This window comes from Dermacentor andersoni, chromosome 2 (genome assembly GCF_023375885.2).
Source record: "Dermacentor andersoni chromosome 2, qqDerAnde1_hic_scaffold, whole genome shotgun sequence".
NCBI classification, from domain to species: domain Eukaryota; kingdom Metazoa; phylum Arthropoda; class Arachnida; order Ixodida; family Ixodidae; genus Dermacentor; species Dermacentor andersoni.
In genome coordinates, this window is record NC_092815.1 from 157708330 (window position 1) to 157721250 (window position 12921).

Here is a 12921-nt window from a genome sequence, read left to right on the forward strand (position 1 = left end):
TCGATCGATGTGTCATTTGATTGTATAGCTGATTAGATACGCGCCTCGCTGTTTTCATTGACTACTTTGTTTATCTATCATATCCATAGGTGTGCTGGTTCCCCAGCATTTCTGAAACATCGCTTCGGCACGGGGTACCACATTATCATCAACAAGGGGCAGGAAGGATGCGATATCACATCCATTGAGACTCTTCTCCGCAAGTACGCGCCCAAAGCCAAGCTGGAGAGTAACTCGCCCAACGAGGCCGTCTTCATCTTGGGGCAGATTGTCTCCACACGTCTCACCGTCACCATGTTCAAGGTGACCCTTGCGTCGATAAATGACGGTGAAAGTTTACCGCTTTCTCATATAGCTATAGTATGAAATCGTTGAATGTCTGTGAAGGATAATCGTATAATACATCATTGACCGCCACCAGCTATTGGAGTAAGGCACTGCAGATTTTAAATTTCTAAACCGATGAATCAAGAAATGTGTATACTGCATTATTTCCCGAAGTTAGCTTGTAGCAGAAATGGCCAGTAATCAATGTCTAGATGGTTTGGAGTAAATGATGACGATTTTCGAAGTCCTCGCAGTGAGGAACCGGCGATAGGGATTAAACTATGAAAAGCTATGTAAGCTAGTTGCGCTCAGGACAGAAATTTGGTTACATTTACAGGTTGTTCTTAAGTCAAATTTAGCAGAAGGAAATACATCGGTATCTAGAAATGATTCTCGCAACGCGTATTATTTTATTAACATAATTTCATGATTGTCTACGGGCCATGATTTTACATGCGAAGTGTCTAAAAATACGGTGGAGGTACGCGCGAAACCACCAGGTCATGCGTTTAGGTACATTCATTGTACAGTTTTTTACGCTGCGTTTATACCGCAGTTTTACATGAGCTGTCTGGCGCATATCAAAGCAATGTATTAAGCTTGCCTATGCAATTGACCAGACGGTGCTATAGATGTGGCTGTCCGGCCGCACTGAGGTTCCACTGCTGGCTGTGACCTTGCCTTGTGAAATGTATATTGTTCACCACGTGATATAAACTGCCGCACACGTTCTTTTTTAAGGAGGAGACGTGGCATTGAAGCCAGGTAAACAGCGCAACAATGCGAATTTCTACCGCAACGCTAAAAAACAGACTGTCAGGATTGGGGGCTCAATCCCATCGCTCGAGATCCGTTGCCAAGATTGGAGTCCGGCATGAATTCGAAGGTAGCTGGCCCATGCCGTCGTCCAACTTAAACACGTTGATGAAGGGAAGAACTGCTTCTCATCGAGAACGAGGAAAATGGGTTTATTTACAGAATTTAAATCAGTCTAACAAGACTGCTTAAGAAAAAGAGTGTCAGTCCAACATGACTGCTCAAGAGAAAGTGTGTCAGTCCAACCTGACTGCACGAGAGAAGTGTGTCGAGCCTCCGCCCAACAGCCGTTTTTAAACACTCGGTCCTCCGGCGATACAAGGTTCGTTTCGTCATTGCAAAACTAGCCGCCTCCCGCGACAAGGTGACGCGAGCGTTCGTTTACTCATTGTAAATTCGCCGCCGCCCCGAAGAACAGTTTACGCACACAAAGGCACACACATTCCAAGGTCTGGAGCCGACGACAGAGGGGCGCCATTCCGCAGTATCGGTTACGCCCACACACACGCAAACACACAGGTGCGAAGGTCTGGAGCCGTCGTCGGAGTTGCGCCGACGACGGCACTCGTTGTCCTGCTCATCTTCGTCCGGTGAGAAGCGCGAAAAGACAGCTTTCCCGCGGCCGCTCGCTCACGCGTATCAAATCAGGTCCGCGCTGGGGACCTTGGGCACAATAGTTCGTCCGTCGAACCCGTTTCGTCACAACGGCGATGGGGCTGGTGGATGGAGGCGGTTTTCAGCACAAAGCCCGCTTCTTCGAACGCAGCCTAGCTGCAGCGACGGAGAGTGGGGGATGCGCGTCTTGTCCCCCAGTCGTAATTGGGTGCCAATTTCGCCTTGCAGCTCGCCATTCTTAACAAGACCAACTTGTTATGTATTCGATAATTGTAATATTAACCACTGACTGCAAACTGTTGAGTTTTCTGCCGCATGATCCTTGTGGATTTCGGTGTTTCTTAAGCCTGATTCTTGGGCACTTTACGTACGGTCTACTATAACATAAAAAGCGAGCCCTCAGTCACGATGGCAGTGATTGCCAAGGAAGCAAGCTACTGCAGATACATTCTCCCTCCCACTTGAGCAGAGCCCCACCTAGACAGTACTTTAGGTACACGTAGAAGTTTGAAACTAAGTGTGTACGCAAAATGGCCGAGTATGCTTTTAAACCTACGTAGACGAAGGACATCTCATACGAGACCGCAACACGCGCTACCGATTTACAAGTTTTTTATTAGTGGTCTAGCACAGTCTCCCGAATAAGCGTCAAGAAAGAACTGCTTCTAAGCCACATAGCAAACGGTGCGGCAGCAGCCACTCGCGCGTGTTTGCAAACGAAAGCTGAAGGTGACTTAAAGAGCGGTCAGCCCAGCTAACTAGTCAGTGAAGAGTTGGGCCTCCTTGCTTTAGTTAGTTAAGGTTTGTTTGCTTGTGGATTGCAGTGCTGACATCGACTGTTCGTAACTTTCAAATGCTCCAACTCAGACGCTTTTCCACCAAACAATCAAGCGGATGGGTAGTGGACAGTGGCGTAGCAACAGGGGGGGCCGGGGGGCCGTGGGCCACGGGTGCAAGGGCCAATGTGGGGGGGGGGGGGGGGTGTCACATACGTCTGAAGACACCCCTCTTTCCGCCGGCTACACCCGGGGCGGGGGGGGGGGGGGGGGAGGGCGTGACAGAAGACCTATGGGCCCCGGGTGCCAGACGACCTAGCTACGCCACTGGTAGTGGAGCGTAATTGCGTCGTTGATCCATTTGCGAGAAGCACGCATTGTCATAGCGTAGCATTCAGAGCCACCAAATGGAACGCGCTTCTATTTTCAGCCAAAACGCGCACTAAGTCTATGGAAGCAGACGCGCCAGTTCTTTCAGCAGTGATGGACCTCCCGATCTGCGAGAGCTGCGCTCGCTCAGGCGTTTTACTGCAACACAACCGGAATGACCATTATCGCGGAGAAGTGTCACGAGTGACAGGCGAACCACATGCGTTTGGTCTGAAGATGACGACGCCCGCTGGCAAAAAAGGAACAGAAACGGAAGAGTAGTGGTGCGCGACCGATGAGGGGAAGAAAATGGAACAGGGAAGCATCACGCGACTGCAAGTGGAAAGTGAAGAAAAGGCGCATGCGATGAGGTGGCGAGTCAGTGAGTGACGCGTCTCGGACGTGTCTCCAGCTGGCGCTCTGGAGACGGCCACGAGTGGCACACAACGTCTGACCCGGTGATGGGACCCACCGGCAACGCACCGCGTCGGATGCGCCGTCGCAGTACTGAGACGGTGCACCGCGGTACCCGGGTAGGTTCCCACTGCAGTTCCGGCCCCGTCCTGCGACACGGAGGTCAGCGCAGGTTCCAACACGTCGCCACTCACGAGCCCCATACTGAGCAACGGCGGCCTACTGCCGGCTTGACCAATCCTGTGCATGTGTTGCTCCGAGACACCAACGCAAGTGGGCGAGCACGTCCAAAAGGTCGGGACTTTCCGAGTAAAACTGTACACGGGGGTGGTCACCTTTAAGTGTCCCACAATTATTAAAAAATCGGCTGTGGTAGATGGTAAATGGAACGCCCACGGATTTCGTCCCAAGCTTTGAGAAATAGTACCTAAAAGCTGGTGTCACCCGAGGAACTTCATTTCGAGTGGGTACGTCTTGAAAACTCACGCTACGATTCGTAAATTTCATTATGTGCCTTAAAGTAATTAAATAACAATTTCATTAGTCCTATATTTAATTAGTCGAATATGTGTTTCATTTTCTCGTGCTAGTAATGTCCGCCTCTTTGAATATATAATCCAGCTTAAGGACAATAATTTTGCTATTCTTGTCCTTGAGCAGAATTATTCGAAGTGCCGTGCACATACCAACATGACATTTCGAAACACGTATTAGACTATTAACAAAAATATAACTAATTAACGTCTTATATATTTTACTTTATGGCACATGTTGCGATTTACGACATGTACCTAGTGAGTTTGCGAGACGCATCCACTTGAAAGGAATGTCCCGAATGACACCAGTTTCACGATATTATTTCTGAAAGTGCGGGACGAAACACATGCGCGTTCCGCTTACTTTTGTGTTTCAACGTATAAAAGAGCCTTTTGTTGAAAACATTAAGTGGAGTAACAGTGAATTTTTACAGCGAGTTTGGTGGCATGCATCTACAAACTGGGGCCATTCAAAAAATTCATTTCTATGGATACGCCATTCAATCTCACCAGTTCCAATTTGCAAATTGCTATATGTGCCGTAAAGTAATCAACTGAGAAGTTAATTAGTGTATTTTTAATTTGTGGAACACGTGTCTCGATTTCTCGTACAAGTAATGTCCGCCTGCATGAATAAACCAGCTCAAGTACTAGAACTGTTTTCTGGGACAGACGATTTTTTAAATTTCTGGCGAACTTAAAAATTGTCACTCCGTATATTGTATAGTTTAAGTGTTCTTAACGTGTGTGTGCAGTGTTATTTTGCTTATGCTTGTTTTGTATGATTGTTTAATTATAAGTGCTTGTTTCGTGTATGCAAGTAGTCCCTGAGGAATTTATGACAATTGTCACGAATTCCGGCAGACTAGAGACAGACGTGCACAAGTTGCACGCACGAAACGCACTTCTTTTTTAATTAAAGAAAGGACGTAATACAACAAAACTGCAAAGCAAACACTGCAACCGCTTAGGAACAAGAACATATACAATATATACACTCCTAGTGCAAAGTCCTGACCGTTCGGACGTCCTGGCTCACTTGTGTTGGTCTCAGAGCAACCACATTAGCACAGGACTGGTCAGGTCGTCAGGAGGCTGCTGCTGCATAGGACGGCCGGGATCTGATGAGTAGGATGTAGCTTATGAGTAGCGAGATGCTGAAACCTGGGCTTGCCTCCGTGGGCACAGGCCGGGGCCGGAACTGCAGCGAGAATCTGCCCGGGTTCTGCGATGCACCGTCGCAGCACTCTAAGGGGACCGCGAGCCGCACCGGCTCGCGGTCCCCGGTGTGTCCCCGCCGGTGTGTCCCCTTCCAGACCAGGCCTTGTGAGCCACTTGCGGCTGTTTTCAGAGCAGCAGGTGGAGACACGTCTGCGCTTGCCGAGGGCCACGTCACTCACTCACCTGCTGCCTCATCACATTATCTTTTTCGTCTTTGCTTTCTACTTGCAGTCGCGGGACACCTTCCTGTTCTTTTTTTTTATTGGTCACGCGCCACTTCTCTGATCTTTCTGCTCCCCCCCCCCCATTTATTTTTCCATACGGCATCATACCACTCGCACGTGGATCGCTGGTCACTCATGCGACAGGCATCATTTCCAAGGGTTTTCTAAAAAACTTCAGCGTTCACACTTTATATACCATATGTTCGCACACATATGATCTTGAAGTGCACAGGTGTCCATTGTTCTACACCAACACTTAAACATTTAACAATCAAATTCAATGTATTTCTGTGCACATAAGAGCTAGCTCACTAGAAAACACAAAGCAAAACAAAAGTATCGAAGCTGAGTGTTCCTCAAAGATGGTCTCAACGCTACCGATACAACACTGAACAAAATTAACGGACAGCCTTCACACTACTCTGCTTCGATCATCCATAGCTACATAACCTACCTCAAGCTCACTCCTTTCCATTATGTATGCCCCAACAAACTCAACAAACGGCAAAGTACTATGCTAATAGCATCGTTTGCTCTTTCACGCGCAATCGGGAAACACTGTTCATTTTTTGCTGTTTGATACTGCTAATCTTGTTTGGCCGTATTTTACAAACCCCGTTAGGTATACCCTGGTCGCATCTTCAACTTAGCGATGCCGTATGTAGAATAGAAGATGCTCCCGAATTTGTTCACTGCTACTTCACACAGTTGTCGTAACTACAGTAACATGCTTTATAGGTTCAAGCGGTAAACTACATAATGACAACTGCACCATAAAGAAGCTAATAAATTAGTAGAGCACGACGTAAATTAATTTTTCCTATCAATTATGCCAAAGCATTGAAGGACTCTGGTAATACCAAACGAAAGTAATGATCGCTGTTAATTTCTCGTTTTTTTACCTACACTTCATAACGTCATGTATAATTCTCTATTCTTACTAAATCGCTGCGTTTTTAGGTTCTCATTGTTAAAGTAACTACCTCGGTCGTACCACCTTCGAAATTTCCTTGATTTTCGGTTTCCTGCCTTGTTCCCTATTTGTTTCCTACATGCCCTTTCCTTCACCTTCCCGCGGCGAACAAGCGTGCAGGCTAATTAGGAGACAGACCGCCCTTCCCGTGCCCTTTTTCCAGCCCTCCGCGCAACTCGGTTGCGTGAGAGCTCACGCATGATATCTCCCCCCCCCCCTTCCCTCCCATCACCTCCATATCCCCTCCCCGCGCCTATATGCAACTCGGTTGCCTGAGAGCCCTCGCCTTTTCCGGCGGCGCGTTTTCTCGCCTTCCCTAGACAAAGTCCGACCACCGCCGTACCTCCGACCTACCACGAAAACGGACGATAGAGCCGCCAGTTCCGCCAGTGGGATTCGAACCCACACCCTCCGCATTGCGCTTCCGTTGCTTTACCCAATGAGTCAATGGTCAAAAAGACGTTTCACATCCGCCGCCATGGCCACGAGTGGCGCTGGCTAACGCTCCCAAGGTTAGATCTCGTACACATGCATAAATACCCAAGAATGTGGAAGTGGTAACAGCGACCGCCGTAGATCAATTGGCAAAGCAACGCACGCGTTATCCGGAGAGTGTGAAGTGCGGCTTCCGCTGGCGGCAAGATGTTTCTCGTCCACTTTCCTTTCTCTTTATCTCATAATTTCTACGCTTCAAATAAAGAACCTGATAATTTCCCCTACACTTTGTTCGGCTTTATTATCTGTTGGCTTTATATACTTATTTGAGGTAGACAACTTGTAAGTTCTCTGCTGTATCCGTTGGTCTTGCACTCCGCAACATTTATACCTGTCCCGAAATTTAATGTACACGAAATCGCTAAACTTTCGGTGTGTACCTTCAGAGGTATGTTAACAGGGGTTTTAAGAAAGAAAATAAACCTTCGTTCCAGGACTTGGAACAGCGCAGCAAGGAACTTGGCATCGACACTATCGGCGTCAGGGTGACTTCTCTCGAAGACGTGCTCGTCCAAGTCGGCGAAGAGCACCACGATGCGAGGCAATTTGAGATCGGAGAGCAGCATGCCTCCATGTTTGCTGTCAAGGGTAAGTTCTCACGTTCACTCTTCGCTAAAATAAGAACACGAGCAACTTAAGCACGCTCCGTGCACTATCCGTGCGACAGTAGTGACGTGGTACTACGCACCATGTGAGACGAGAAATTGGGCGAATCGACTGGAGTGGTGACTGATTGGAGCATACCATTTTGCAGCAGCGCAGTAACTATGCTAGACGGCCATAGCGAAATTTTTCCGTGGAATGTTAGCTCGTATTGGATACTTGAGCGGAAATCTAATTCCCGGTAGGCTGTCGCTTTTGCATTCCACTTGCCAGAACGCACTCACTGCGGCCGGGCGTCGAATGTATGACCTTGTGCTGGGAAGCAGAACTTCCTGACACGAAAGTCTCAGTTGAATCGCGAAGCTCTACGTGAGTGCGCCAAGTGAGTGTGTTCAGAGCGACGAGTATATCGTACGTTTAAATTGAGCCACCGGATCACGTTCGAGCACTCGAAGCTCAAAGCGACCTTTCGAACACAGCGAAGTTCGTCCTTTGTAAGTTGATTCCTCGCTCCACTATTCCAGGCCACCAGCCCTGTCCACGAGTTTCCACGAATTCTGCCGATAGCACTGCAGTTGTGTTTTTAGGGGTATCAAGAAGTGGTGTGGTCTCAGGATTGCACAGTTTAGAGAAGGCGGGGGGGGGGGGGGCTCATAGCTGCTGTTAATAGTTGTTGTGTTCAAGTACAAGTCATTAGAATCAGCAGAGTATTTACCTTCCACCCTTCGTGCTCTCAATAATCCTCCCCCACGATGTAATAAGCGGTCGGCATTGCCACGCTTGTCGGCATTGTGAGAATTTGCCGGCAATTATGGCAGACATTAGAACCAGCTTGCGAAGATTTAAATGCCAACGAAGCTGTGGCATACGGCCCTCAGAAGGAAGCGCGCAAGGGGGGTTTCAAACGAAACTGCACCTTTTTGCGCCGTGCAGTTTGTTTAAAGTATTTGCAGGAAAAAAGTGCGGTGCGCAGTAATCTGCGCACCGCACTTATTATTTTTTTTGCAATTTACAAATTTGGTGAGAGGCCTCTTCATGCCCGAAAGCATTTCCTAGCCGTTATCCACTATGTTTCGTTGTCCGCCATGGAATAAATATGTTTTCTAGTTATGGTGGAATACTAGACGGGGCAACAAATTTAAGCATCCACAGGAAAGGGGCCGTGTTTCATTGCTTTTGCAATAAATAACTTATGCAAGCGCTCCAAAGCGTTATACATGTGCTCAAAGAACCTCGTAAAGTGTTTGCATGCAATACTAGGCGAAAAAATATCTGACGCCCATTTATTTAGAAGAAACCAGGTTACGATACGGCTGATGTGTCCGCAAACCTTTAAGCGCCTGTGTTGCTCGCAGTGTTTGCAGTAAATCACTGCGTCGATACAAAGCGTTATAGAAGCGCTTTACACCTATATTTTTACAGCGTCGTGGTAGTATGTGATGCCACGCCGAGTTTAAATTTACAGGAATCGCGGGGACTGTGTTTTGGTGTACTATGCGGAAGTAAGTCTACGGACTTGTGTCTTTTTGTGGCGTCTATCCCATATCGCGCTACCACAATGAACTGGCCCATGGAAGAGAATGGTCGCTGCGGTGTTGCAGACGACCTAGTGAAGGTGATGGCCACCACAGTGTCCGAGAATCCGGGCCTGCTGACACAGATGTGGGCCGTGCTTGCCAAGCGCGCCACGTGCATCTGGCGCGAAAAGAAGCAGTCGCTCTTGAGCTGGCTGCTGCCTCCGCTGCTGCTGACGGTGCTCTTCCAGTTTGAGTACATGGCGCTGCGCCGCAGCAACTGGGACGTCGAGCGGGTATCCGACACGCTCGCCTTCACATTCCCCGACGTGGTGCACTTTGCACAGGTATGTTGCACCGCCTGTCCCCATGACTACCGCGCTCGGCTTCTAAAAGCCGTTTGCGCGCACAAGAACGATACATCTAATTAAACAGTGAAAGGTTGCAAGTAATAGAGCAAATTGTGCACGCGCTGTGCCACACATTTTAGTAGGGTCTATAGTCAACACGAGCGCGGAGCTTAAATTGTGCTAGCCCCGATGTAAATCGTTAATCAGTGCGCCGTATAGCCAAATATGCACTCGATGCTCTGCAGGAATACTCGTATTTGTTAGTGTCAACACTTGGTTCTTAAAGGATGCAGAATCTGGTCTTCATTAGCAGAACCTAGCAGTTCATATGTAAGTCATAGAAGCCTGGGTCACGTCACAAACCGCCCATACAATCCGAAGCCACGCGTTGCTAACTGTCGTAGATCAGCACGGTCATTCACTCAAACGATACAGGCCATGATTCAGTTCCGGCAGGTATGTGTGATATTCTCCGAATTTGATGAATTCATCTTTTTGACTCATTATATACCACTGAATTTCAAAATTTTACACTGTTAGCCAAATGAATGTGCGTCTCGCAAAGTATCATACACAAATGAGCGAAGGATTTACATGATGACAACGACGTTGATGAAAACTACCAGTAATAATACTCATTTATGTTACCCCTCTAGCGTACATGTCTTCGACAATATCGGCATATCTGTCGAATATCTTGTCACATTATCAGTACACCTCACTGGAGCGTGCTCACTCCCTGTCTCACCCACACTGTGGCCTTCCGGACGGCTTGGTTGGAATGATTGCATTGACGAGCATTAGTCCAAGGCTCCTAGGGTAACGTGTACGCCATCAAGCCCAAATAATGCTATGGCAGGGCCGTCCTGAAGCAGTAAGGAACTGGTCTAATGGCTAGATACATTTTCTTCCCCATGCCGACACTGAAATGCCGAACATATAACGGCACCCGTGATATAGCAGGCATGCGCTCAGGCCATGCCGATGAAGGGCAAAACTCGAGCTGGTACCTGTGAATTAGACTAGCTATCAATATCTGTGGCAGTAAAACGTATTTGATTTCTATTCGGATGTCTTACAGGGATACGTGCAAATCAAGCACCCGAAGGATGAGAAGTTCTTCTACGACTACATACGGCCTCAGCTGAGCGCAAGCTCCCATTTCCTGCAAACCATCAGTCCAGACATGGACGTTACCGAAAAGGCTCTTAATATATCAAAATGGAACCTGCGTTACTATATATTTGGCGTGCACTACGGATTTCAGTTTCTAGACGAAAACAGGTAAAAAATATTTTTTTTTTAAACGTGCCGTTTTGAATCTTTTTCTGAGAAGAACGTTTTGCCAACTTTCAGGGTGTGAAGGCGAGAGCCGCTAAGTATGTTTTGTGGGTTTATTGCAGCCGTGGTGCTTTAAGAGTGATTGCCACGCTTCCTTTTAGTAATCAGATATGCACAGCTCTTGGAGGTCACCTCCCGTACATGCCAATGGTTCACGAAGCTGTTCACTATCTACAACTTAACGACATTTAGTCATAAGGGGCTAAGTAAAGGGAGATGAGCTGTTTTCCAACATGCGATTTAAGACTGAACACACCGCTCTGAATATACCCCAGTGCGTACACTTGAAATGCATCAGGTTCCTCCCCGTAGATGCTGCTGATAGGTAGCGTTTGGATTCAAGTAGTTTCAAGACATCAACTTGCAGGCGTCAGCCGACTGATTGCCCCCAACGAGCGGCAAAGCGAAACATCACTGCGGGAATGATGCTTCTCCACTGCCGAAAGGTGTTCCGATAGAAAAGCTTACTCCGAAGATAACATATTGCAACTTGCGTTTCCTGTTAGTGCGACAGCTTCATAAACAGCGAAATGAGGCGTATACGTACGTGTCCTGTACGCCTTTTCCTGGGAAGCGAGTTTCAAGAACATAAGCCACCGAAACTCCATGGCAGCGACTGCTTCGAGTCGCAGGGAAATTGCGGAGCTGCGCACAATTCGAAAAAGTCAAATGCTGGGATAAGGCAGTGGCGTGATGCGCTGTAGATAAAGAAAGGAAAGGAGGCGTGGCGCAAGGAAGGGGCACAGCTTATCAAGCGGCGGCAACTACAACATGTTTTCGTTATTTTGCAGGATGTCGCCATGCACGAGTAGATCGTTCGCGGAAGGGTCGCAGCAATTGTAAGAGGCTTTGCAGGTTTACCAACACTTGCACCTAACTGCATGTCAAGGAGGGAGCGGGTAATTTGCTATTTAATATCCTGTCGCAGTGCCCGGGTTGTGAAAGGGGTGAAAGGATTCGTAGCAATTGGAGGAATTGTCAGCCGTCTCAGTAATTTCAAGGACGGGAAGCAATCAGTACAGTTTGGTTTTCTGTTGCTTTTGCTGTGATAGGTGATCTGCGTGATCCATAGCCACATCTGTTCGCTGATTTATGGGACTTTTAAATCGCGGCGGGCTCGAGCCCTCTTAGCGACTCCACGTGCTTCTCAACGCAGACTGCTCAGTTTTTTTTAGGCTTGTAGCGCAGCTCAGAAAGAGCAAAAAGGAAAGTGGAAGGGGTAATGAAAGGGAACGGAGACACACACATACACACACACACACACACACACGCACACGCACACACAAACACACACACACACAAACACAAATGGACGGTACAAGCGCTCCTTAAGTTACAACGTAAAAAAAGTGCTTGAGCTAGTAATGTGCTGCACAAGAACACGGAACCGGGCTGATTACGTTCTTCATGCGTCAAACAATGGACACGGGCCGACAAGGGAGGACACAGCACTCCTTTTCGTGTTCGTGTTTGTTCTGTGCGCAGTTACATTATGAAACAAGCTTCGGATTCGCGTTTGTTGGTAAACGAAAGCTAAGAACAAAAATGCAGTTTTACGTATATGCATAACATGCCAAGCAATGACGGCCCGTAAGATCCCACCATATTGTCTTCCATCCGTTTATTTGTCGCACGTCGTCTGTATCAGTAGCGACTCGGGTAGGTTGCTGCATTACTGCAGAATCTTTTCATTCATGGCAAAAACTACTTGTTAGGCTTCAATGTTAGGGCTGTGTCTCTAGGCGTGCTGAGTTGCATCTTTGATGGCATTTCCTTTTTTTTTTTACTTTCTGTAACCGTGGTGTTATCGGGCTTTAGTATGAGACTAAGGTTACGTTTTCCATACACAGACAAGAAACTTCGCAAAAGCGACGTTTTTCCTATGTAAACGTGACAACACTGAGTAGGGAATCATGTTCAGTATGTGGCGCTCTCTCTATGAGAACGCATTTCTCTTAACGCGTGTCAGTGGACTAGGCAACCTCTCTTAACCGAAATTGGGCAATATGGGAAATCATTGGAAAGAAGAGATGTTAGTGCATATCGCAAACTACGTACTACCGTGCATCCACGGGAAGTAAATAGAGCAGTATGACGAGAACAAAAAAAAAAGCGACGCAAGTGTATTTTACGATTTCGCATACAAGAACACTTCATTTTTTATGAAAAGAACGGTTTCTCCTAAACCAAAGCTCTAGTACAAGACGAACATACGTCCCCCTCATACAACATGATCTTCCGGGGGTTTTGCTTTCCTTAACTCAATTTCCCCGAAAAGGTGCCTTTGCCCTTCTCTGCAGAACGCATTATATGGCATCCTGTGCTATAGTGGGCAAGCGGGAGTGAA

The 12921-nt window shown here is 47.5% G+C and overlaps 1 protein-coding gene across 1 annotated transcript in view; it reads left to right on the forward strand.

The window, feature by feature from the left end:
* LOC126540550 (phospholipid-transporting ATPase ABCA3-like) overlaps positions 1 to 10610 on the forward strand; it is a 66957-nt gene extending 56347 nt beyond the window's left edge. The window contains exons 12-15 of the mRNA XM_072286179.1: positions 90 to 303; positions 7201 to 7354; positions 8971 to 9230; positions 10315 to 10610. Coding sequence (XP_072142280.1) covers positions 90 to 303; positions 7201 to 7354; positions 8971 to 9230; positions 10315 to 10521 — 835 coding nt within the window. The 3' untranslated portion in view covers positions 10522 to 10610. The remainder of the gene's footprint in view (positions 1 to 89; positions 304 to 7200; positions 7355 to 8970; positions 9231 to 10314) is intronic.
* Positions 10611 to 12921: the final 2311 nt, after the last annotated feature.